Source organism: Podarcis vaucheri (assembly GCF_965113315.1).
Source record: "Podarcis vaucheri genome assembly, chromosome: 6".
NCBI lineage: Eukaryota > Metazoa > Chordata > Lepidosauria > Squamata > Lacertidae > Podarcis > Podarcis vaucheri.
This window is the reverse complement of record NC_138764.1, coordinates 102,917,363-102,943,680: the sequence shown is the minus strand read 5'-3', so window position 1 is coordinate 102,943,680 and position 26,318 is coordinate 102,917,363. Positions and strand designations below refer to the sequence as shown.

General features: G+C 46.0%; 1 protein-coding gene across 1 annotated transcript in view; it reads left to right on the top strand.

Moving 5' to 3' along the window:
* Positions 1-26,318, top strand: part of CSNK2A1 (casein kinase 2 alpha 1) — a 46,104-nt gene that overhangs the window by 12,756 nt on the left and 7,030 nt on the right. Inside the window, exons 2-9 of the mRNA XM_082226337.1 lie at positions 11,070-11,280; positions 11,878-11,989; positions 15,868-15,969; positions 17,678-17,728; positions 18,936-18,995; positions 21,524-21,607; positions 23,242-23,352; positions 24,696-24,797. Coding sequence (XP_082082463.1) covers positions 11,180-11,280; positions 11,878-11,989; positions 15,868-15,969; positions 17,678-17,728; positions 18,936-18,995; positions 21,524-21,607; positions 23,242-23,352; positions 24,696-24,797 — 723 coding nt within the window. The 5' untranslated portion in view covers positions 11,070-11,179. The remainder of the gene's footprint in view (positions 1-11,069; positions 11,281-11,877; positions 11,990-15,867; positions 15,970-17,677; positions 17,729-18,935; positions 18,996-21,523; positions 21,608-23,241; positions 23,353-24,695; positions 24,798-26,318) is intronic.

Sequence of the window (26,318 nt, the reverse complement as noted above, 5' to 3'; positions counted from 1 at the left end):
AGTTTTATGATTTTGCTCCCTTGAAATTAAAAAAGTAATGTGGTGGAGCAATGGACAAGAAAGGGAATAAACATTTAATTTCTAAATTTGTGGCCAGAGTAAAAAGGAGGGAATGGGATAATAATAATAATAATAATAATAATAATAATAATAATAATTTATTACTTATACCCTGCCCATCTGGCTGGGTTTCCCCAGCCACTCTGGGCGGCTTCCAACAAAAGATTAAAGACGCATTAAAACACCAGTCATTAAAAACTTCCCTAAACAGGGCTGCATTAAGTTGTCTTCTAAACGTCAGGTAGTTGTTTATTTCCTTGACATCTGATGGGAGGGCATTCCACAGGGTAGGTACCACTACCGAGAAGGCCCTCTGCCTGGTTCCCTGTAGCTTCACTTCTCACAGTGAGGGAACCGCCAGAAGGCCCTCAGTGCTGGACCTCAGTGTCCGTGTTGAACGATGGGCGTGGAGACGCTCCTTCAGGGATGCTTCTCTGTGTGACGACTGTTCTGAGTTTGCAAGACCGGTACGAGTGCGCCATCCTGAAAGCCGCGTGAGATTTGGAAATGGGTAAGCCCCCAAGGCCAACTCTCTTAGCAAAGAATGTGAAGAAACATCGGGAAGGGGTTTTCTTTTCACCAGCAAATGGCAGGTTGAGGGCGATGGCAGCAAAGGAAGAGGCAATTGTTTGCGTTTCAGTGTAACTGAGGCACACTTACCCTTGGCGGCAGGGGAACTTTGGCATTCTGATCTCTCGCTTTAGTCTCCTGTTCTGCACATCACAAAAGTTTTCGGTCTAATAGTTGCGGAACTGGCCTTGACAGCATGTGGGCAAAGCCTCTGAGCAGGATTTCCATAGAATCAGGGAATTGTAGACTTAGAAGGGACCCCAAGGGCTCAGCTCTTCAGTTGCTTGCATTGTTGTTCCTGCCCAGCCTACCTCACAGGGTTATTGGGAAGATAAAAGGGAGGAAGAACCAGCTTTGACCCCCCTTTTAGGCGAAATCTTGACTCATTTATATGTTTGGGGCTTAATTGGGCTTAGGCTCCAGAGTGGCATTATTAGCTACCGCTTTTTTGATATTTTAAATGCTTTTATGAAAGCTGTATTGTTTTATGTTGCCAGCTGCCCTTTGATCCCTTATGGAAGGAAATGGGGGATTTGAAGATGATGTAATAGATGTGCCCTGACATGAGCAGCTTGGAGGAAAGCGGGGGCGGGGGAGGGACATAATGCAATAAGGATAAATTTTGCAAAATAGTCAAACAATTGCAAAATTGCTGAACTTATACTGGTCATAGAATTTGGTTTTTCTTGGTTCAGAAGTCATTATTATTACTGTAGAAGCAGTGCCGAGTGGAATTGGAGTAAATATCCAAATGGTGTTGGTGTCAGAAAATTGGGGTTCCCAAGCACTGGAAGGTTTTGACAACTTTTTCAGCCTCTCAGCCATTTTAATATTTACGGAACGTGAGTATTTCATTTCAGCTGCCTAAGTGGAAGCTGTTGGGTCCAAAGTTCAGATGCAGTTGGCCTGGATTGGAGAGTCTCATGATCTAGAAATGTTTTGCTTGCAACTGTAACTTCACACAGCCCGGGAACTTTTAAGAGAAGCTGTGCAGAACAGTTTCTTTCCAGGTTGCATTACAATTTAAATTTTAGCATCTGAAAATACATGGATTGGGTTGTGTCTTTCGTTTTTTGTGTAGTGACTTTATTGGCCCCAAACTGAAATATATTAGCCTTTCAAGGTTTGCTTTGAATTGATCTTATGTTTTGATATATGCTGGAAGCCGCCCAGTGTGGCTGGGGAAACCCAGCCAGATGGGCGGGGTATAAATAATAAAATTATTGTTATTATTCATATTATATTCTTTACAGAAAAGGTTTCTGTGCTTCATCTATTCAAAGCCATCCTTTGACTGACATAATGGATTGATTTAAATAAAGGACAGTTTTAAGTCAAGCTTGTACTTCCAGATGCTCAATAAGAAAAGGACATATTTATTGCACGATATCCTTAAAACATTCTTATTGTACCTAGAAGGGCATTAACTATATCATTCAATAACACACAATATTTTTACTAATTTAAAAAATGGTGCACAGCACGCTTACTATAGGATAACATAACATTCACATGCCCATGATTTATGTCAAGCTATATTAGTGTATCTGATTTGCAGGGCCTAATTTCGGGCAATGACCTAAGCCAGTGTTTCCCAAACTTGATTCTCCAGCTGTTTTTGGACTACAACTCCCACCATCCCTAGCTAGCAAGAGTGGTCAGGGATGATGGGAGTTGTAGTCCAATAACAGCTGGAGGCCTAAGTTTGGGAAACCCTGCTAAACCCTTTGGACTCTTCCCTAGCCACACCCACTTCTGGGCCCTGTTTTGCATCCTCCTGGTGTGTTTTCATCTACCTGCAATGTGTGCTTGAGCTGCGGTATTGCCTCTTGCTTCCTCGGATGGAGGGCAGAGAGGATACATGTGTCGAAATTGGTCCAGTGTACAAAGGCAAAATTTGCCTTCTTTGCTCCTCCCAGTTTTGCCTCTGGCCCCAGCCTCTGAATGTTGTCTTTCAAGCTGAAAGAGGTTCCCCATCGCTAATCCAGCTAGAGAGGTTAATTGCACAAAAAGAGAGAGGGACCTGGTTCACGCATTACATTCAAACACAGTGGGCACTATCCAACTTACTTGTTCCACCAGCCCAAATATTTCTACATGCACTATGGAATGCCTCCCACTTTGCCCCGGAGGGTTTGGAAAACCTGCTCCTTCCCCCAAAACCGATTTTGGGGGCTTACAGGGGAGGAAGTTCTGTTGCACAAGTGCAAATCCTTACTCTGATGAAACGTGTTAGTTGGGGTACCACCCAGCGAAAACAAACTATGGTTTAGTGTGCATGAGCAGTGTGCTTGTGCAGAAACAGAGGGTTCTTCATTCCTCACTGCCTCACACTTGTGGGTAACAAGTCTGATCTGAACCTGAGCTTATGGTTTGTTTCCTCCAAACAAGCAATAAGCCAAGAACACACTTTGCCAGGAACGGGGAAGAACGAAGAGCCTTTAGTTGCAGCAACCTGCTACTCATTCACATTAAAGCAGGGTTAATAGACTACAGTTTAATGTGACATTCCAAGCAGGCTGCTCACACACACACGTATATTGTACCTTTATTTCAAAACATGGATTTCTATTCATCCCTCTCTGTCTATTTACAGAAGCAGAGCAAGGCAATTTGCCGGCCGGCCGAAATGCCCAGGTTCTTGTAGAAACAAGTAGTTAGTAAGCAGAGCAGCGTTTCCCCCATTAAACGGGAAATAAATGTTCATGTTTGGTCATAAATATTTATTATCTGAGTGCTGAACAAATTTCCAAGCTTTTGGTAGAGTCTGCTGCTAATACAAAGAGAGTAGATGACTGCAGATGAGCTCAGTGATTCTGGAGAAATAGGTGGTGGCCTCTCCCAAGGCCGGTGATAATTAGTGATTGCAAACTCCATTTGGCCTGACTTGGAATTGGGCTTGGCAAAATATTAGATGGGAAATTACATAGTGGTCTCTCCGCCCCCCCCCACTCAGTTCTAAGATCCAGGCCCTGTTCTGATGATACAACTACCCCCTTCGCTTTCCACTCTTGCTAGCAAGGATTGGGATGGAGAGCAGAAATTAACATATCTGAGTACAGTTGTACTGGTAGAGCAATTAATTCGGAGAGATAGCAAAGATTCCATGTTCTGTAGAGCTGCTGAGTCATCCAGATGTTTTCCTTGCTGGCAAGAGATGCTCTGCAGGTGTTTCTTAGCTCTTGTGCTGTCTTCAAAGGATGGTGCAAATGCAGCTCCATAACAATCTAGGTTACCCTTGTATTGCGCGTAGAGGACAATAATTACTACTCTGGACTACATCAAGTCAAAAAACAGAGGCAGGGCCCTTACCCAACAGTGTTTGCTGAAATTTTGCAAGTCCTGGACAGATGCCTGGATATTCTTCTTCTTCTTTGGTGATCACTCGTAGCTGAGTAAGATTGTCTTCAATGAACATGGTCTTAACAATGAGTCCGTAAGTGACTGTGGAGGCCAGTTCTGGATCCACACATCCTTCCACAGTTGGGACATTGGTTTCCGGGCAGGAGTTGATCACAGTGTGGATTCACCAAGCATGCCTTCCTCTTAGCACGCTTCTCCCTTGCGTTCTAAGTTCGAGTGTCTTCAAAGTCCATGACACCTTTGGTAAAGGCTGTTCTCCAACTGGAGCGCTTGCAGGCCAGTGTTTTCCAGATACAGTGGTGGGCTGGATGAGGGCCAATAAGTTGAATTAATTCTGATAAGATACAGGTCCTCTGGATGACCACACTGATTGGCAGAATTGGCCAATCTACCATTCTTCATTTGCAAGAACTCGACAGTTCAGTGTGGCAGCACCTGCACTTTGGAACTCTTCGCCTATTGATATCGGGCAGGGGCCTTCACTGTACTTTTTTCAGCGCCTGCTGGAAACATTCATGTTTAGACAAGTCTACCCAGATTATTAGAAAGTTGAGGCAATATTTATCTGTTTCAGTATTTTAACTTTTGTATGTTTTAAAGTATGGCTGTCGTGTTTCTCGATTTTTCTTGTGTGTGTGTTTTTGTAAACCACTTTGAGGTGGTTTGTTTGTTTGTTTGCTTGTTTTGCAATAGAGCGGTGTATAATTATTATGGAACAAATAAATACATGAGTAGTTCCCAGCTGAGAACTGAGTAAATTGCTTATTCTGGGGCTTGGGGGATTGCACTCACTATTAAAGAACAGGTGTATAGTCTGGTGGTGCTCCTAAAACCAGCACTCACCTTGGAGGCTTAAGAGGCTTTTGCTACTAAAAATTTCTTTTACCGGCTGCAAATATTCCTGAGCAATAAGAGCTTTGCCGCTGTGGTCCAAGCACTGGTAACCTGGAATCAGCGTTCAAAATTCGCCAGGCACATTTTGCACCTGACTTATCAGCCACTAGCGACCAAGCGAAGGTGCCCAGGTGCCAGGATGGTACCTAACGTCTCCACCATTTGGAGGTGTGCGCCTGGGGACCCTGGATCTTGACTGTTTTCACACATTAGCAACACATCCTGTAGAATTCTAGCCGTTATATTTTATCTGCACCGTCAGAATGAATTTCAGGAAGCAAAAAGTTGTGTTGAAAAATACGATCTTCGAGCCGTCTGGCACCAAAATGGCAACTAGGTATTTTGTTTTGGCGACTGTAACCTTGGTTTAAGGAGCCATTTGGTGCCTAGCTTATAGTATATATCTGAGTTTCTAACACTGCCTTGAATTGGATTGTTGTAATGGGCTTTACGTTGGGCTGCCTGTGAAACTGGCTTGGAAACCTCATCTAGCGCAAAACTCTAGCTAGGCTGTAGTCAAGAGTGGCCTCATACAAGTATGTAACACCAGTCCTGAAAGAAGAACAATGCCAACAAGCATCCTTCAAGGTTCTTGTGTCGGTTTGTAAATCCATATGCAGCTTAAAACTTACAAAATTATATCACAGAATGAGTTTAGGGTGCTATTTTCTGTGTCCAGTTAGTTATCATCATTGCAGATTTAAACGGTGACTGCGACTCTCTCACGTTTGGCAAGGAGAAACATTTTCCAATTTATTGGCCTTAATTGGGTGCCCAGGCCATGTTGCTTCTGGAGCTGGGAATTTGTTAAACTTTTAATCGAGTTTGGCCTGTTTGTTTTGCTAGAGTAAATAGCAGATGTTTGTCGGCAGGATTGGTTTGGGATCAAATTGCCCACAGCCTTTGAGAGAGAGAGGGAGAAAGAAAGAAAGTAGGAGATAAAGGGCAGAAAATCAAAACAAACTCATTACCTCCAGGGGAACACCAGTTAACCTGACACTGGCAGGGAGTCTCGCTGGAGTGAGGTTGCTCTCCCTCCTTGGCATCTTGAACATTGCGAAGGAACCCTGAGACGTGTACTGTCCAGGGAGTCTGTTATCCAAACTAACAAACAGCGCACCCTTGGGGGGCAGGGAATGCATTTCTCAGCATTACTGTATGTTCCTGCTTTTGCCAAGTTCAGAGTGCTGGAATGAATTACGATCTGAACCAGGGGAGAACTTTGGAGATGAACGGTGCTCAGATCCTTCCTGGCAGCAATATCTCCCATCCGCAACCACCCTAAAACTGACCCAACTTGCTGTGTTGCTATCAGAATGACAATATAATGCACATGAGGCACACGGAATGATGAAAAGCGTATAAATGCTGCTATTACGCATTTCTTGATTTAGATTGCATCAGCAATTAGAGAAGTTGTTGCTGTTTGTGTGGAGTGTGGCTCTTAATATTGTAATTACAATGGAGAAGTGGGAGGTTCAGATCACGTGTAGCAAACCTAGTGTGATGCTATATTTACAACTTCGAAGGGCAGTTAGGGGTTCCATACTTCAGATTTGTAGTTCAGAGCCAAATGATACATTAAATGTGTATTTGTATGTATGTGCCTTTTGAAAAATTACCACGGTGGTCTCTAACCCAAATCAGGACCACAGGTGTGAGGGGGAAAATTAAAATCACCCGTTCTCTAAAGTGGCTATTTTCCCCTGGCGGGAAGCTGCAATTGCAGTTTTTTGAAGAAGAAAAAACCACACCATGCAAATGCTCATTTAACATAATGTGTAGTTTGGCTCTCAGTCCCATTGCCATTATGCTACATTAACTCTCATAAGGACCATGCAAGAAGAGGACACCACCCCTCAGCTTAAAAGGGGAACATTCCCTGGGATCATGTGGGGTCAAACCTTTGCAGAATTACACGCTGTCTCCATAGGCCTGTGCTAGTGGTTAAATGTGTGTCTTTATCCTCTCATGGGGTAGGGAGTGTTATACTTGGGTGGTTGCCATCGCTGGGAGATACAAAGGAAGGAATGCTCAGCAAACATCTTTGCTTGTGTACCATATGTCTGCTTTCAGTCACATGACATGACGAAAAAGATTCCACGGTAGAGCTTTCGTTTCTTTAAGTAGCGTGATTCACCCTCTTTCTTCCACAGACCAACATTCTTTCCTCTTTGTAGATAGAGCCAATATGGATGGAGCTTTAGAATTCTTCTCTGATAGTGAAATCTTTTGAGTGTTCATAGCTGGAAAAGGAATCTCCTCTCCCCACCCCTTCCAGCAAGTCTGTCAGGTGTATCTGGGTATTGTTTTTGTTGGATATTATGGTGCGATATTTTTAGGTTTTTATATTGTAAACTGCCCTGGGATTTCTGGATGTAGGATGGTTGTTGTTGTTTAGTCGTTTAGTCGTGTCCGACTCTTTGTGACCCCCTGGACCAGCGCACGCCAGGAATTTCTGTCTTCTACTGCCCCCCTCAGTTTGGTCAAACTCATGCTGGTAGCTTCGAGAACACTATCCAACCATCTCGTCATCTATCGTCCCCTTCTCCTTGTGCCCTCCATCTTTCCCAACATCAGGGTCTTTTCCAGGGAGTCTTCTCTTCTCACGAGGTGGCCAAGTAGCGGAGCCTCAGCTTCACAATCTGTCCTTCCAGTGAGCACTCAGGGCTGATTTCCTTAAGAATGGATTGGTTTGATCTTCTTGCAGTCCATGGGACTGTCAAGAGTCTCCTCCAGCACCATAATTCAAAAGCATCAATTCTTCTGCGATCAGCCTTCTTTATGGTCCAGCTCTCACTTCCATACATCACTACTGGGAAAAGGATGAAGGATGGTATATAAAGTTAAATAATAAAAAAACCCGCAATAATTTCATGTGACAATTTCTGGAGTTAAGACCTTGAGTCTAGGAATTGCCTGAAGCTTTCACAAGACTTACACTGCAACCCTTTGTGTGTTTGTTTCAGAAGTGGATCTTTACCCTAAGAAACCAGGGGGGAGATTTTTTTTAATGGCAAGGGCTGCCTTTGAATCCATTGAAACGAATGCGTAGGTTTGAAAAGCTAGCCACCAAGCTTCCTTTGGTGACTGTGAGTTATGTGCTCACAACTGGCTGCCTGATGAAAGCATGATGTGCGAGATCCCCTCTCCTGAGTTTGTTGTGTGTTGTAGCAATCTCAGAGGGGAAACTTGCTTTTGTCTAGACGGGAGAGTGAACAGCCCTTCTGCTTTCCTGAGTTCCAGAGGTCTTTGGGCAGGATTGGGGTCATCTTCCCTCTGTGCACCAGGATTCGCGACCACTGTTGCAGCAGCAGTCGTCCTTTCGCTTTCGAGCACATTCATGCTTGAGCCATGCTGTGCTTTGGAGATGCTGCAAAGCGAAGGACACAATACGAATTCTTGCTGCTTTTAAGTGTCTACAGATCCCAGTGCAAAGTGGCCTCCCTTCTCTTTGGGAAGAATCGAGCAAAGTAATTTCGCCTGTACCATAGAAAGAGAAGACCACATGCTACTGCTTCTAATGTGGATCATTAGTAGAGTACCCATCTCAATATGCTAATATTTGGGGGAGGGATTGGTGATGGCACACCAGAAGAGGGATGCTAAGGTCATGGCACATTATTCAGTTTAAGAGGCTGACCCAGTTTTGAAAAAGGCAATTCCATGCTAGGAATCACCAGGAAAGGAATCGAAAATAAAATTGCCAGCACTGAAGCAGGTTTCTGCAAATCTGTGGGGCACCAACACTTTGAATACTCTGTAGAGTTCTGGTTGCTACTAGAAGGATATTGTAGAACTAAGAAAATGGCAGCCCAGTGATCACATGGCTGAAACAACTCCCTTGTTCGGAGCTATTTAGTTTGGGGGGGGGGAGGAGATAAGGGGGACATGCTAGAGTTGTATACAATTAATGCTTGATGTGCAGAAAGTGAACAAGGGAGAAGCTTTTCTCTCACACATATTTCTGGATCCCAGGGCCATCCAGTGAATCTGAACGGTAAGAGATTCAGGGCTGCTGCACCGTGCTGAACATGCGGAAACTCCTTTGCCTCTCTTGGGAGGGATGCTTTTGTGTGTTTGGGGAAACATGAAAAGCAGCGTTTGTATGAAATGCCCCAGACACAGTGAACATGTAAATCGCCAGCAGACCGATGTCCATGTAGAATGATCCGCTACCTCTAGAAAACCGATTTGAATGCCAGAAATAGTTGTTGTGGAAGGAAGGCTTGGACATTCAGCAAATGCTTATTGCAAGGCTTCCATGGAAGTGTGTCATGTCTGTGAGCAACGTATGTATTATAATCGCATTGTTTTAGGGTGTTGTTTTTAGGTATGACTCTCTAGACCAGGGGTCGGCAACGTGCGGCCCACGAAGACTGCTTTACCGGCCCACAGTCTGCCCCTGAACCGAGCCGCCTGCTCGGCGAGTCCCCCACGCCTTGCATTAAACTGGCACGGCACGGGGACTCACCGAGTGGCACCGGAAATTGCATCTGTGCACGCGCAGATAATGGAAATCGCGTCTGCCCAGACACCAAAAATCGCTTCTGCACAGCCACGATTTTCGGCATCTGGGCATGCGCAGAAGCAATTTCCGGCATCACGCTGCGCCAGTCCGGCCCACAGATGGTCTCCGTGGGAGTGATCCAGCCCATGGCGGGTAAACCTTGCCGACCCCTGCTCTAGACCATGCTTCTATCCAGATACAATATGATTTAGGCTCACCTAAATCGTATTTTATTCTTCCATTAGAACATGTACATGTTATAGGTAAAGGTAAAGGTACCCCTGCCCGAACGGGCCAGTCTTGACAGACTCTGGGGTTTGTGCGCCCATCTCACATCTATTGGCCGGGGGCCAGCGCTGTCCGGAGACACTTCCGGGTCACGTGGCCAGCGTGACAAAGCTGCATCTGGCGAGCCAGCGCAGCACACGGAACGCCGTTTACCTTCCCGCTGGTAAGCGGTACCTATTTGCACCCGGGGGTGCTTTCGAACTGCTAGGTTGGCAGGCGCTGGGACCGAACGACGGGAGCGCACCCCACCGCGGGGATTCGAACTGCCGACCTTTCGATCGGCAAGCCCTAGGCGCTGAGGCTTTAACCCACAGCGCCACCCGCGTCCCACTATGTTATAGGACAAGTCAAAAAATACAATTGGCATGTTAAGGTTTGAAACAAGTAAATTCAGTAATAGGCTATCTTGTTCTTCTAATAGCTCTGACACTGAATAACTGTTTTGGTGACTAAAACACAGCTTGATAAACAAAATTATATGCATACATATAAAAAAGAAGCCATTAACATTAAATTTATTATCATTATATGATATTATATTTCAGTATGTCAACCTCTGGTAAGTGGCATCTTGTACCATTGAATGGCACTGTAAAAACCAGTGACTGGCACTAAATAAACATATAGAAACGTCAACTGTTTAAATCAAAGGCACCTCATGTGCTGTTACACATAATTGTATAGGCCTAGGTACTTTAAAGTGTGTAAAGCATTAAAGCGATTTTTGTAAAAACAATAACACTGTATGGCCAATGGTATAGAATTGCTTAGAATAAGATTACACAAAAATAGAAAAAAGGCTATTACATATAGTTGAAATACATACGAATTCAAGTGTTCATCAAATTAAATGAATAGCATTTTTAAAGCTTAAAAAAAAATGTTTTCTGTAGCTAACATTGCAGAACTGCCAGTGGTGAATGACACAATACCCAGTAATGTAGCTGGATAAAAAAAAAACCCCAACAACATTATTCATTACTTACAGTGGCAATATCACAGCTTGACTTATTGTTTACTAGATTTTTTAATGTGGGTTGTAAAACTGGTTCTTACATTAGAATTTACAGTTTGCGGAGAATATTCTCCGGAGAATTTTCTAGCAGAGAATATTCTCATTCTCGAGAATGTTCTCCGGAGAATATTCTCACCTCACATCACTAGTGATAGCATTGATCTCACCCTGAAAAAGAGAAGCAGTTGAGATCCTTGCTGCCAACCAGTTAAAGTGTTACTTGGCATTTGGACCGAATTCACGCCTGGGAGAAGCAGCCGTGCCATTCTCCACCCCACCCCACCCCACCCTAGGGATCCGTGCAAACTACCTTATTAACCGCCTCAATGTGTTGCCTCATTTTAACAATAGTTTGCTTTGTGTCCACAGTTGGAAAATTCTGAGTTCTGCCTGAGGCCCACCACCACGATTTGCACTGAAATTGGAAGCGGCGTGAACACCAGATCCTTAAGCTAGCTCGGCCTGCCAATCTGCCCACAATGTCGGGACCTGTGCCAAGCAGGGCCAGAGTCTACACAGATGTAAATACACACAGACCACGAGAATACTGGGATTACGAGTCGCACGTTGTTGAATGGGGGTAAGTGCCCACGTTAGTTTACTGGCCGTGTACGGCCCATGTTGGGTTTGGGGGATTGGCCCCGGTTCCTTCTGTATTTGCAAAGTGCTGTTTGTTTCAGTAGATGTAACCTAGTGCTATTCCCCACATTTTGTTGTGGGGAGGAGAACCTGGGAATTCTTTTGTTAGGCGGGAAAATAAATCTGTAGAGAGAGGGGCTACTTAGCTCTTCAAAGGAGAGTCTGTTGCTCAGTGGTGGGGTACAAACTTATCACATTAAGTTCCTGGCATTTCTGTTAAAAGGATAATTGGAGATGAACATCTGCCGGAGACTTTGGAGAATTGTTGAGCAGCTGGTACTGGTCTAGGCTGGCCAGTGCTGTGACTCTCTTCCAAGTTGCTTTGTTGTTAAAATAGCATTTTATTATTCTTGCACCATCAATCTGTATGGAGACTGCAGAGTAATATCTTCAAATTTGTCCTTATGGGGGAGTGAGGGGGGCGGACCTCTAGAAACATTCTCTAATGTGTCCACCTTTGTGAATAATCTGGCGACACGTTTTGAAATAGTGATTTTGGAGTGGTGCATAATGGATTTTGTTGGCTTTGTCTTTACAGTAACCAAGATGACTACCAACTAGTCCGGAAATTGGGCCGGGGCAAATACAGTGAAGTCTTTGAAGCCATCAACATCACAAATAATGAAAAAGTAGTTGTTAAAATCCTGAAGGTGAGCCTCTAATGCTTTGGCGGCGGCTGCTGCAAGCAGAAATATTTTTGTGCATTATGTCCAATTGGTTCTTGATAATGGGTAAGGGTAAAGGGACCCCTGACCATTAGGTCCAGTCATGACCAACTCTGGGGTTGCGGCGCTCATCTCGCTTTACTGGCCGAGGGAGCCTGTGTACAGCTTCCAGGTCATGTGGCCAGCATGACTAAGCCGCTTCTGGCGAACCAGAGCAGTGCACGGAAATACCGTTTACCTTCCCGCTGGAGTGGTACCTATTTATCAACTTGCACTTTGACGTGCTTTTGAACTGCTAGGTTGGCAGGAGCAGGGACCGAGCAATGGGAGCTCACCCCGTCGCGGGGATTCGAACCGCCAACCTTCTGATCGGCAAGCCCTAGGCTCTGTGGTTTATCCCACAGTGCCACCTGTGTCCCACATGATAATGGGTAGCCACTTGTAAAGGACATAGAGTTCATATTTTTGAGGGATGTGTTACAGCCAGTTTGCAAGACCTTGAGTCATTTGACTGTTAAGGGCAGGTTTCTAAATGTTGTCTTGTGATGGGTGGGGTGGTACTCTAATGACTGGCCTCTGCCCTGACACATTAGTGTGGGTCGCCATTAGCAGCCCCATATTCCCCAGCATTTTCTGTAAGTGTCATGTGGATGTACCCTGGGTATATGGTGGAATGACTGATGTGATTTTATACTGTAAACCAGCCTGTAATCCTCAGATGAAGGATGGTATATAAATTTAATAAATAAATTGAAGTGAAGTGAAAACCCCCTTGCCCAATTTATAAGATTTTAAAGCTGCTCTACATTTATAGGATATATGAAAGGCATACAGAATTAAGAATATACGCATAATATAGAGAATGAAACACTGCAACATACAAACCAACAAGAATTAGAATAGCCTAATTTGAGAAGGCATGGGGGAAAGGAATGAAATACTCCCGTGCATAGGGGTGCAGGCTTTCAAAACTAAGTGGGTGGTTTTGAGAGATTTAAGGGAAACAGGGGGAAGTTGGAACTAATTTGGAAAATGTTCCGAAAATGCTCAGAATAGTTGAGAGAACATAAGCAGCAGATGGGCTTCTGGCAAAGCAAATGTTTCAACGAGACTGAAAATACAACAACACTCTAGTATTTTCAACAGTAGTTGAAAACCCCTCTATCTCCCTTTGGGGAATAACAAGTTGTTAAAGTCTCCGCTCCTTAGGTTGACACCAAATGGCCGTTTAGAGCTGCTTGCATAAAGCCCAGCTTTCTATAAAGTAGAGGCAGTAATGAGCTTGCTGAATGTTAATGATGCCCTGGCCTTACTCGTCCTCTGCAAATGCTCACCATCTGGTTTTGAGTGGCTTTCTTAGTGGCAGATGTTGGCTTTCTGTAGCCATTGTTCTCTTTGGCTAGTAGAACTTCGCTTGCAACTTCAGACTGGAATTTCCCTACAGTTGGTGGTTTCCAGCCTCTCAGAGAAGTTTTAGACATGATCTGAAAGCTGCTTGAAACATAATCTGGCAAACGGCACAACATCGCCTACGGTGCAGCTGAATCCTAAAATTCCTCTCCCTGCTCGTAGGTTTCAAGTGCTTTCTAGGGTTCCACCTGGAAGGTGGCGTGTTTGTGTGTGCGCTAAATGACTGCGAAGGAGTGGGGAGGGGGAGATGCTACTCACTGTGTGTGCTGAGAATGGGATAAATAGCAACAGATTTAAACCTTGAGGAGATGCACGTGAAACTTTAGGATAAAGCAGAGCAGGAAATCTCCTTTTAGATTGCTGACAGTTTATATTCCTATGTGTGTGAGCTTGATCAATAAAATTGGAGTAGGTAGTGCAAACAGACTCAAAATAGGCACACAGGCCTAAAATTGCAAAACATTTCAAGCAGCAAATTTGGGGTCTGTGTGCTCAAGCCTGGGCAGCCCTGACTGCAGGCAGCCAGTAACCACAATGATCTGTTAGCACAAGAATGGAATAAAGTCGCCTTGCGTATCTCTGATGAAGCTTAGGCTTTGACCAAGGTTAAGGCAGATGGTGAAACAGGTGGCCTGGCTTAGCTTCCCCCAGACACGACAGCTGCCTCGGCAAGAGGTTTGACGTTCACCACTTGGTCGGCCAAGCCGCTACAAGCACTTACGGTTTACATGCAATATCTTGTGAGTGGCTGAGATGGTCTGTTTTAGTGGGAAGGACAGAAAAGAGCTAGAAATGAGCAAACAGGGCAGGCAGGTCAGTATCCCATGTTCTTATGCAGAAAGCTTCATGCAAGCTTTCAGTGAACTCCAAACTTTCCAGATGTTTGGGACTCCAAACCCAACGGCTGCGCTGGCTGGGGCTAATGGTTATCTCCCGCTTGGATTACTGCAATGCGCTCTACGTGGGGCTACCTTTGAAGGTGACCCGGAAACTACAACTAATCCAGAACGCGGCAGCTAGACTGGTGACTGGGAGCGGCCGCAGAGACCACATAACACCGGTCTTGAAAGACCTACACTGGCTCCCAGTACGTTTCCGAGCACAATTCAAAGTGTTGGTGTTGACCTTTAAAGCCCTAAACGGCCTCGGCCCAGTATACCTGAAGGAGCGTCTCCACCCTCATCGTTCTACCCGGACACTGAGGTCCAGCACCGAGGGCCTTCTGGCAGTTCCCTCCCTGCGAGAAGCCAAGTTACAGGGAACCAGGCAGAGGGCCTTCTCGGTAGTGGCGCCTTCCCTGTGGAACACCCTCCCACCAGATGTCAAAGAGAACAACAACTACCAGACTTTTAGAAGACATCTGAAGGCAGCCCTGTTTAGGGAATCTTTTAATGTTCTTTTGGAAGCCGCCCAGAGTGGCTGGGGAAGCCCAGCCAGATGGGCGGGGTATAAATAATAAATAATAAATTATTATTATTATTATTATTATTATTATTATTATTATTATTATTATTATTAATGGGAGTTCCCGTCCAAAACATTTGGAGGGTACCAGTCTGGGAAGCCTTGAACTATTTGGGCTCCTGAGTATTTATTACACGGTTTGTTAATTACGAGTTGGAGGATAGCAATTAAGTCTTATTCACCAAGATCCAAAGAGTCTCTTTAGATGTTCTCAAGGGCTTGGGGCTTAGCATGTTTTTCTTCATAACCTCAGCCTTCCACGCAATATTCCAAACTGTTTTTCAGTTTCCCCTTTATTTAAGAAGTGTTTTGTTATGCAACAGGTGTGTGTGCACGTGTTCTGCAGTTTTGAGAGAAACAAGCCCAGATCCCCTACGACGTGGTTCTTTGTGGCCCAGCCATTGAAATTAAAGGTGGCATTTCTTCTTCACATGCTGCCCAGCTTAGTATATGGGTTCATGCGATGTTGCAATGGCTGCTGGGCCATTCAGAAAGCGTTGGGCAAATACTTGAAAGCCCTTATTTAGGGCTACCAGCTGTGGGAGGTGGAAATGACGGTAATCTCAATACTGAACTTCCTGGTGTTGAATGAGATGGTCATCTTATGCTGCTTGTGAACTTCCTGGCTTGCCTCATTCATTCCATTCGGATCAGATGATAGGAGCTGATTGAAGTATTCATCTGGCCTGGTATAGGAATCCATGGTGTGTGTGCATAAGATAAACACACACACACACACACACACACACACACTTTAACCCACATTTTCAGGTGCGACACAGGCTTCCAAGTTGCAGTCAGCAGTTTAAAATGAAAATTGGGTAGGAACTCACAGCTAGATTGTTCTTTGTAAAATTAAAAAGATCTCATAATAAAAACCAGGTGCAGCAGTACTTTCAAAGCTGCAGTGGGATTCTTTCCCCGCACTCTCACTGGCTTCACTTGGGCTTGAAACGTTGCCGTGGGTAAACGGGCATTTCTCTCACCAGCCTGTGAAAAAGAAGAAAATCAAGCGTGAAATCAAAATCTTGGAGAACTTGCGAGGCGGCCCCAACATCATCACCCTTGCAGATATAGTGAAAGACCCTGTGGTGAGTAGCTCTGAGGTTCTGGAGCAGCTCCAGGACTGCGCGGTAAGCGGAGGGGAGAGGGAAGCTGTGACAGTTGGTTCGTAAAAGGGCTGGAGAAACTCCGGGGAGAGAGATCCATCAGTGTTTGGGAGTCATCGTAGCAGCCCAGTGGGACCTGCTTCTGCAGAGAGAGCCTGCCTTTGAGTGTCAGGTGCTGGAGATGAAGAAGAGGTAGCTGCCATTTGCTGGAAACTGAGTGCTAGACTGGACTGGGCCTTTGGACGAGTACTAAATTCAAAGTGCTGCTTTTGAGCTATAACGCCTTAAGCGGCTCAGGACCGCAGTACCTCAAGGACTGCCTCTTATCATATGAACCTGCCCAGACCCTGCAATGATCACCGGAGGCCCTCCTTTGTGTGCCCCCTCCTCGAGAGGTGTGGAGGGTGGCAACACGAGAACAGGCCTTCTCTGCAGTGGCTCCCCATCTGTGGAATGTTCTCCCTAGGGAAGTTCGCCTGGCACCTTCATTATACACCTTTATGCGCCAGGCAAAAACGTTCCTCTTTAACCAGGGATTTGGTTGTTCCAACTTACATCCTATGCCCTTTAAAAAAAAAAAATTGAGGGAGGAAGGGGGTTATTGGGTTGTGTTTGCTCTTATTTTTATTATTATTTATTTTGTGTTTTTTTACCTTGTATTTTTATGTTGTGAACCGCCCTGAGACCCTTTGTTGTGAGCCTTTGGCCCTCCAGAGGTCCATTGGACCTCAACAGTTGAGTCCTAACCACTTGGGCTAATAGACAGGGATGTTGGAACGTGAGGCCCAGCAGCAAACGGAAGCGTCACACGTTCCTCGCCTCCTTTCCGGCGGGATGCCAAGAAAGGTGTTCGTCTTCAGATGTCAGTAGGACAAGGCAGATAGATTGTCAAAGAACAGCTTCTTTGCTTGTGTCTCTGACACCGATGACTTTCTCTGTGTGTGTGTCTGGTGCTCAGCGCTGGGAATGCAAGTGTGCAGTCAAGCTGTATTATCTCGGCATTTCCAGTTACGCGGCCCTTTTGTGGAAGGGAGGAGAGGTAATGCGCCCCTGCTTGAATAATCTGTCCGCACTCACAGAAAATGTGGGCTGTGAAAGAGCTCTGGGGGGGCTGTGCTTTTAGTGGGTAGAAAGCCTGCCGAGTGAGCCAGCTTGTGAATTACAAACTCCCCTCTCCCCGTTTATCCATCTGACTGTGGGAAAGAGGTAGCAAATGCTTCACTCGAATGGGGTGGCAGGTTAAAAAGAGCACAGAATTGTGTACACGTATGAGCTGCTTTTGTCGTCCCAAGTAATGACACAGCAGGAGAACTCCTAGCACTTTATGAAATATAAAACATGCTGGCATTTCAGGCATCTATTGATCGTAAGATGCAGCATTACTTCCGCACAGCCCCGCTCCCTGTTTGCTCTCTGGTTTTCCTCTAATCCTATTTTCGAATTGCTTAATCAGATCAGGCCTTTTAATCAGATTAGCTTCTCTCAGAGGAAGCTCCCCCTCCCTGCAGTTCCTTCTAGATTTTGTGGAAATGCGGGCTATTGCATTTGGTGTAACTACAACTAGTCAGATGCTTGAAACCTTCTACAGAGGATGGTGGAGACGTGAGGGCATGTTTGTGTTGATAAGTATTAGGCCTATAAAGCAAGGAAGTTCCCAACATGACTGACTGTTTTGGTTTCCTTCTCCTAGTCTCGGACTCCAGCCTTGGTTTTCGAACATGTAAACAACACAGACTTCAAGGTACGGTTTGTCACTCAGCCTTTGGGGTTTTAGAGTATTTAAGGGTGGATGCATGCCTGGTTTGGGGGATGCTGCCATAGTGAACGTCCTCTATCGGCAGAGGGTTCAACCCAAATGACCTTTTGTGGTCCCTCCCAATTCTGATTTTAATGAAAAGGAAATTAAAAATGTAAGTCGTTTTTGGTAAAGTGCGATCAAGTTACCCAAGGCCAATTACTTCCACCGGATAAAAGTTTGTTTATTCCAGCAGATAACAGTAACACCCCCATGTTCAGTCTACGAAAGGCACTTTGTACATGGCATTTCATTCATTTATTTTATTGTGTGTCTGTCTCTCCCTCTCATGGCAGCACAGGTAGTTCTCCCCCTCCTTTCCTCCATTTTTATATTCCCAGCTACCCTGTGAGGTAGGTTAGGAACTCTGTTGTTCATCTAGACCAGGGTTGTGTAACAGGTTGATCACAATCTACTGGTAGATCCCTGCAAAGTTTCGGTAGATTGTGGTTGATCGCTGGCTCTCTTTCCTTAGCGTTGGTAAAATAGAATCCGGCCCCCTCACCCCACCCTCCATTGTTGGTCACTCTCCAGCTAAAAAGCTCAACAACTTTGACACCTGATCCTCTAAAAAAAGAGGGATTTTCCTCCCTAAAAAAGCTCAACAGTTTTGCCCTGATCCCCCCACCAAGGGGTAGATCACTGCCAGTTTTTTATTCTGTGAGTAGATCTCAGTCTCTTAGGAGTTGGCCGTCCCTGATCTAGAACCAAGAGCACATGAACACAGCAAGCAGGTAGTTAATGTGCATGCATACAGGTGCACATGTGTTACTTACAGGTCCCCTCATTAGGGAGTCACGATTGGCTGCAGCTTTGTCCTGAGTGCACACTTGGTAGCAATCCAGGTTGGTCTCCGCCAGTGCCTTTTTTCTAGAACGATAGGTGCTGGTAATCATCATGAAGTTGTTACAGTAAGTGCCACACTTTTTAACAGCAACAAAAAGAGGTGCCGGTACTGTGCACCCTTGAATACCCCTTGGGGAAAAAGCACTGGTCTCTGCATAATGTGTGACAGAGCCTCAATAATGTCCCCAAATACTGAATTACCCTCCTCATAGCACATCCCGTAATGGGTGAGGAAAAAACAAGCAAAGCCCTAACCCCCATAATTTGTTGCTTGAAAACTTAATTTTTTAACGTTGATGTCTTACAGCAATTATACCAAACGTTAACAGACTACGACATCCGGTTCTACATGTATGAAATCTTGAAGGTGAGTTTGCCTTTTCCCTTCCTGTTTGGGATTGGGGGGGGTGTGTGTGAAGCTTGAGGTTGGCTGAGAAATGGCAACCAGCCGCCCTGAGGAGTTGAAGGATTTCTCTCTTCCATTGGTTATTCTGAGGAATCTTTGTGTTCCAGACGTAACTTAACATTGCCCAGGCAGATCCTGCTTGCCTCATAGCCGTCACTTGTTCCATCGATCGATTACCGTGATTACCAGAAGTGCTAGTAATATTTAGCACTGGTAATGTTTAGCATGGATATTGGCGCCTGTTCTCTATGGCTGTCAGTACTTCGCTCCAAGTGCCATGCGGACTGTGCATGTGATTTATTAGAGCAGGGTTGCAGAGCATAAGCCCAAGAGCCTTATCAGGCCCTTTGAGGTCTCTGGTGCAGCCTATGGCATGCACATGGTTGAAATCAGTTACAGATAGGTAGCCGTGTTGGTCTGCCATAGTCAAAATAAAAAAATTCCTTCCAGTAGCACCTTAAAGACCAACTAAGTTAGTTCTTGGTATGAGCTTTCGTGTGCATGGAGAGACCTGGTCTCTCGTGGAGAGACCTGGTTTAAACAAAGACATTGGATTCTTATCTCATTATACATGACTTAGCCATTTTTCACCCTCTCACCCCTTGCCTTTTCCTGTAAGACCTATTGCAGTCGTTAAGAGTCGTCAACAGGCTCATCTCAGCTATCTGCCAATCTCCCATTCCCACCACCCTTCTGAGTAATACCCCTCCCCACCTTCTCTCTATATAGAAGGATCTGGCAACTTCTGTTTCAGTGTATCTGAAGAAGTGTGCATGCACACGAAAGCTCATACCAAGAACTAACTTAGTTGGTCTTTAAGGTGCTACTGGAAGGAATTTTTTTATTATGGTTGAAATCAGTGTTCGAAATTAGCTAGGCGCGTTTTGCGACTGGCGTAGGTCCATTTGTGATGACATGGAGATCTCTAGATGCCAGTTTGTTCAGCGGACATCTCCATCTGCCTCTGGCCCCTCCAGATTTCTTATGCAGGTAAGCAGAAGAGCTTATTCATTGCATTGTCCTCCCACCTTTTTCTCCAAGGAGTGCAAGGTTTACCCCTCCTCCTCAGCTAATCCCTACAACGACAGTGTGAGGTAGGCGAAGAGGCTGCGACCGACTCCAAGGTCATCCAGTGAGCTTCATGACTGAGTGAGGATTTGAACCCTGATCTCCCAGGTCCTAGTCTGACACTCTTAACCTCCACACCACACTGCCTTCCTAGAGTACTTCTGCTGTGGTGCAGCGATATAAATTAAGTAGGCAGATCAATATGGGGAAAGCAAAATGCCACTTAGAGAAGGGTCTGAAATATAATCCTTGAAGGTTGAATTTGTTTTATTCTGGACTGTCTCGATGTTTTAATGTGTGGTAAACCACTTTGAGATTTTTCTTCAAATTATAAAGCGGTATAGAAATGAAATGGATGATGATAATAATAATAAAGCCCACTGCAATAAAACATTGCTGCCTAGGCATTCCGTTGTGGCGAACATAACCTAGGTTTAAGGTGCCATTTGGCGATGAATATCTGAGGTTCTAACGCTGATTGAAATCCCTTCCACTTTTTTCAGGCCCAGGGCTCACTTTTAACTCAAGCATGCATTTGAGGACCCAGTTCTTAATCTTCTACCATATATTTGCAGGGTGGTGGTGCTCCTGTAGGTGAAACCTGCCTTGGATCAGGCCATGACCCACTAGCAGGTCCCAGCCCCCAGCAGTTGAAGACCAGTGCCTTGGAGCTAGGAAGTTGATGCCTTACATATAGAGCAATAGGGCAGGCTTGGCAATAGATGCTGCTGAAGCTTTTGGCCTCTCCCAATATTCCTAGTTAATCAGGCGTGGGGAACTTGTGCTCATTGACATGTTGTTGGACTCCAACTCCCATAATCCCTGACCATTGCCCATGCATGGTGACTGGGGCTTCCGGCAGTTGTAATTTAACAGTGCCTGGAGGACCACCCGTTCCCCACTCCTGCTTCACAGCACAGCTACCTACTGTAGCTTCCAGTAACGTGGCAATCTGAGAGGCTTTAAGTGGGAAGTCAGCCTCTGCAGCCTTGTTTAGCATCCCACCTACAGCACAAGCATTTCTGGTTGGAACCTAAGACTTTTCTGTTTTGTGGTGTTGTAAGTTGTGCTACTCCCTCTTGAGGGAGGTTTAATTAGCTCCCTTCCTTTTCGACCAGCTCTTGGGAACTCTTCATCTGACATTCCCTTGTGAAAAGGCTGTGTCTCCCCACTCAACTGGCACTCTTGCCGTTTGATTCCGCTCCTGCGACCTTTGGGAAGGCTCTGTTTAGGGCTGCAAAGCACCATGCGGATTTTCATACAGATAAAGTTAAAACGGGCGAGGTGGGGATCTGATCTCTGATGCCTGCGGGCATCTGGTTATAGCCACTGTGAGAGCTGGATTCTGGACTAGGTGGGCCACTGGCCTGTTCTGATGTTCTTAGGCTCTTGTTCGTGATCCACATGCCTCTTTTCCCCAGGCCCTGGATTATTGCCACAGTATGGGGATAATGCACAGAGACGTCAAACCCCACAACGTCATGATTGACCATGAGCACAGAAAGGTAAGGCTTGGGGGGTCTTTGTCCTCTGTTTCTAGTTGGGATTTAATTGTGGCAGAAGCAAAATTCCTCTGGTGCACTGCTGCTGCTGCTGTTGTGTGTGGTTGTGGCCTGTTAGTGTTGGGATACTGCCAGGGAGACAAAGTCCATCATGGCCCCCAAGCCGGCTGCCGGACGATCCATCGATCTCCTGTAGATACAGTATCAGCAATTAGCGACACGAGTTTCTAGAAATAGCTTGCCACATTCCAGAGCTCATGCACACTCTATCAGCAGATAGTTCACAGCAGAAGTTGCACGCAGGAGAGCATTATTTACAAGTTTTATTCAGCGTTGGTCAGAACAAAGAAAAACATGACTGCCTGCATCAGTGTCTCCAGACACAGAGTGAAAACGAAAGCAATAGGAAACATAAACATTCTGTGAACAGGAAATACGCAGACTCTGTGACTCTCAAAGCCTGCTCCCTTTTAAGGTGGAACGGAAATATCCTAACAGTTAGTAGCAGGAGTGGAAAAGAGATTTCCAAAAGAGATTAGTATGGAGGGTAGGAGTGAAATCTTGCACGTTTAGCTTCTTCAGAACTCCTGTTGGCGTTCAGACATTTTACCTTCATTGAGTACTTTACGTACCAAACCTTCTCTGGGTATGTGCTGCAAACCCTTTCGTGTTACTAGCGTTCTGGAGCATGTCCCAGAACAGAGTTGGTTCATACAGGATACTCGTCAAGCCTATTGGACTTCACCACCATTTTTTGTGAATTGACAGTAAGTTCTAAGATATGTTCCTTGTGGCTACACCTCACAAGGGGAGGCTGGTGATGGTGGTTGGTCGTTCGGGGAAAAGCATGACCACTCATTTCAAGGTACAGTGTAAAATGTTAAAGATACTGTTATTTTTATTATTCTCGCTATTTATTAAATTTGCACACTATTCATCTGTAGATTTCAGTTCACAATATATCGGTAAGGAGCAGCAGGATTCCCCAACGTGGTTCCTCCTGGACATTTTGGACTACAGCTCCCATAGCCCCTGAGAATTGGCTGCCCTGGCTGAGACTGATGGGAGTTGTAGTCCATAACATTGGGGAGGACACCAGGTTGGGCAAAGGCTGGTACATGGTGTGCTGAGAAGGAAGAAGGATGTTTTCTGCAGCTCCCATTTCAACTCTTCAAGGGTCAAATTGATTTTTTTCAGTTTCTTCCGTTTTGTATTTTTCTCTTCCCTCGGCCTGCTCGTCTAATTTACCCTTGTGTGAACTTTGAGCCGAAGCTATTCATTGCTGTAATTATTGATCTTTTATCTGAGAAACACTGCTTTTTGGTGGCTTGACTCCTATTTTCCAGGCCTTGGCTACTCATCAGAGCAGAATTATCCTCTGCCCTCCTACTCCTCCCTCTCACTCACAGTTCAATAGTTCGATTGCACTATTTTTGTCCCTGACCACGCCAGATGGTGTCAGTTACGTTTTGCGCTTCCGCTCAATTAAATCTTCGCATCATTTCATAACATTCCATTTATTTCTGATGCTGTTATTTCCTGCAGCAAGCAATCTGCACAGTCACTGGAAGATGCAGGCCAAGGTAAAGAGGTTTCTCCTCCTCCTCCTCAATCTCCTTTCCCTTTTCCCTTTTCAGCTCCGGCTAATAGATTGGGGTTTGGCTGAATTCTATCATCCTAGCCAAGAGTACAATGTCCGAGTGGCTTCTAGATACTTCAAAGGCCCAGAGCTCCTCGTAGATTATCAGGTAACTGTCCCAGCTACGGAAATAATCAGGTTTGTGGGAAAGCAGCACAAACAATTAAAGAACACAAGCAGGCTCAAGTACTGGCGCGTTCAGCCCTATGGTTAGAAAAATCAGTTGAACATTTCTCTTTCCCCCTTCCCCTCCAGGTAGAACTGCATTTCCTTCCATTCTCATTTTAGACACCCCTGGTGCTAACTGCATCCTTACCTATTTAGCTTTCAGTTTGGGTGTGGAATTGATGGAGGGTTCATTTCGTTTACTCTGCTCCAAAGAGTGCTGGCTGCTGCCCATCTGGGGCTTGCAGAGGTGCAAGGCAGGAGGCTGCCAGCAGGTGGAGCCAGAGTCAACTAATTCTGGTTTTGCCTGCACAGTGCTCCTCCTCGCTGAGTTCTGCAAGGTCAGCACTGACACTAAAGAGGAAGAAGGTGACGCCCATTGCCTCCCTCTGGTTGCCAGAAGGCAGGCAGGCAAGTTGGTGCTGGCTTGGATGCAGATTCAGGTTGGTGGGGAAGTGCCCCGTTCTTCCCAATGGACCAGTCTCTGGGCCTGAATCAGGTATGGATTGTCCCTGTTTGTAACATGGCAGTGGTCTCAGCAGATGAAAGAATCTGCTTCTCTCTCTTGGGTGTTGTTCCTTGAAAGAACAATAATGATGATGATGATGATGATGATGATGATGATGATAATTTATTATTTATACCCCGCCCATCTGGCTGGGTTTCCCCAGCTACTCTGGACTGCTCCCAACAGAATATTAAAAACACGCTAAAGTATCAAACATTAAAAACTTCCCTAAACAGGGCTGCTTTTAGATGATGATGATGATGATGATGATGATAATTTATAACCCACCCACCCCAAATCTGTCTGGGTTTCCGCAGCCACTCTGGGCTGCTTCCAGCAAAATATTAAAATACAATGTCTTCTAAAAGTCAGATAGTTGCTTATTTCCTTGATATCTAATGGGAGGGCGTTCCACAGGGCTGGCACCACTACCGAGAAGGCCCTCTGCCTGGTTCCACTAACACAGAATCGTTAGTGGAATGCAATGCAGGAATCTCAACTAAAGCATCCACGACAGATGGCCAACCAGCCATAAAAACCTCCAATGAAGGAGAGTCCAATCCTTCCAGTGAACATTCAGATTTGAGTAACCCCTGAAGAACTACAGGGACTCCTCACCCTGTAGTGTGTATTTTCTTTGTGCCAAGCTGGTTGCTGTCAACTTGTCATGGAGATGTGTTTTTCACACGCAACAGGGCTTTGTTTGCAGTGCTCTTTTTGCCCCTTTCACGCCTGCTAAGTGCACCAGACTGATGGGCCTTCTTTTGCTTCCTTTGCAGATGTACGACTACAGCTTGGACATGTGGAGCTTGGGCTGCATGCTCGCCAGCATGATCTTCCGAAAGGAGCCCTTCTTCCATGGTCATGATAACTATGATCAGGTGAGAGAGAGAGAGAGAATGAACGAGATATGATGGTGATGTTCAGGCACAGGGCTTTCTCTTCCTCCGTGACGTCTCTGTTCTGCATGTTCTCAGCTTCCCAAGGGTTGGAAAAATCAAGAATTCATTGGATTGGCTCACATGCACGTTTCTCATTTGATCGCCGCCACCTCCAGTTAGGACCTGCACATATGAATGGGTCACAGATATAAATTTCAGTTTCTCTTTCAATCTGGTTTCTGTGGTTTCCAGTAGATTTTAGCTAGCACGTATTGGCTGCAAGGTGACATGAAGCAATGTACATGGGTGGTATTCGGCTAAGCCAGACTCAAGAGTTAGACGTCACTGGGTGTGCTCTGAGTATGGCAGTCTAATGCCAGCCCATGTTCATCCAAGGCTCCCTTGCCAAACAGATCTCTTGACCAGAGGCATAGCAAGCCCAGGTGGTACCCGGTGTGGAATATTTCTTGTCACACCCTCCCCCCACATCGACAGCTCGGAGTAGGCTTGGGAGTCACGGGCGGGTGCCGAATGTCCGCCCCCCCTTCCTACGTCTCTGCGCCCCCACTCCCGCGACTCCCAAGTACCCCGAGCCATCAGAGGAAAGGGGGAGCTATGTCGCTTTGCTGGGGCGCCGGCAAAGCTGCACAGCTCATCCTCTCGGGACCCACGGCTCCCGTCCATCCTCCTCCCCCCCCCCAGCTCGCTGTAAAGCAGCAAAGCGGGAGCCGCTTACAGCGAGCAAGGGAGTAGGGATCCCACTGCCGTCTGTACGGCGCTCCAGTGGCACCGGTGGCAAACCGCTATGTACAGCACATGTGCGGCATTGCTACGCACAGCGCATGCACGCAACACCGCGCATGCGTTGTATGTAGCGGTTTGCCACCGGCGCCGCCCGAGAGCCGTGCAGACGGTGGTGGGATCCTCTGCTCGCGGCTGCAGCCGCAAACAGAGGATCTTCCACATGCGGCTGTGGCGGCGCGATGGCTGCTCGCACCTCCACGCCCGGGCAAGCACCCCACGGGGTGCCTTCTTGTCACCCTCCCAGGCGTGGAACCTGGGGTTCACCGCCCCCACCCCCACCTTGCGACGCCACTGCTCTTGACTTGCCCTGCAAATACTCTTTGACGGGGAAACGAAGAGCAGCTGCCAGGGATTGTCGGGTGGGTGACAGTGATCATATCCTGTTTTCTAATATCTCACAACTCCCCCGAGAAGCTTGTGTTTCTGCCATGGGGGAAGTTAACCTCCTGGTGCCTGAAGTGGCTGTGATCACCGTCTTCCAGCTGAAGCTGCTTATTTGGGGAAATCACATTTCACCAAAGTCAAGATTGGTGTTCCCATTGTAAGGTTTTTTAATGGCACTTGGTGTCACATGGGCCTGTTCTGTGGCTGACACAGGGAGGCTCTTTGTGTGAATTTAGAGAACTCGCTCCTTAATGAAGTACATTTTGCCCCGTCTCTCTATAGTTCAGGCACATCTTTTTCAGCAGGCATTTGGAGAAGGAGAAACCTGATGGC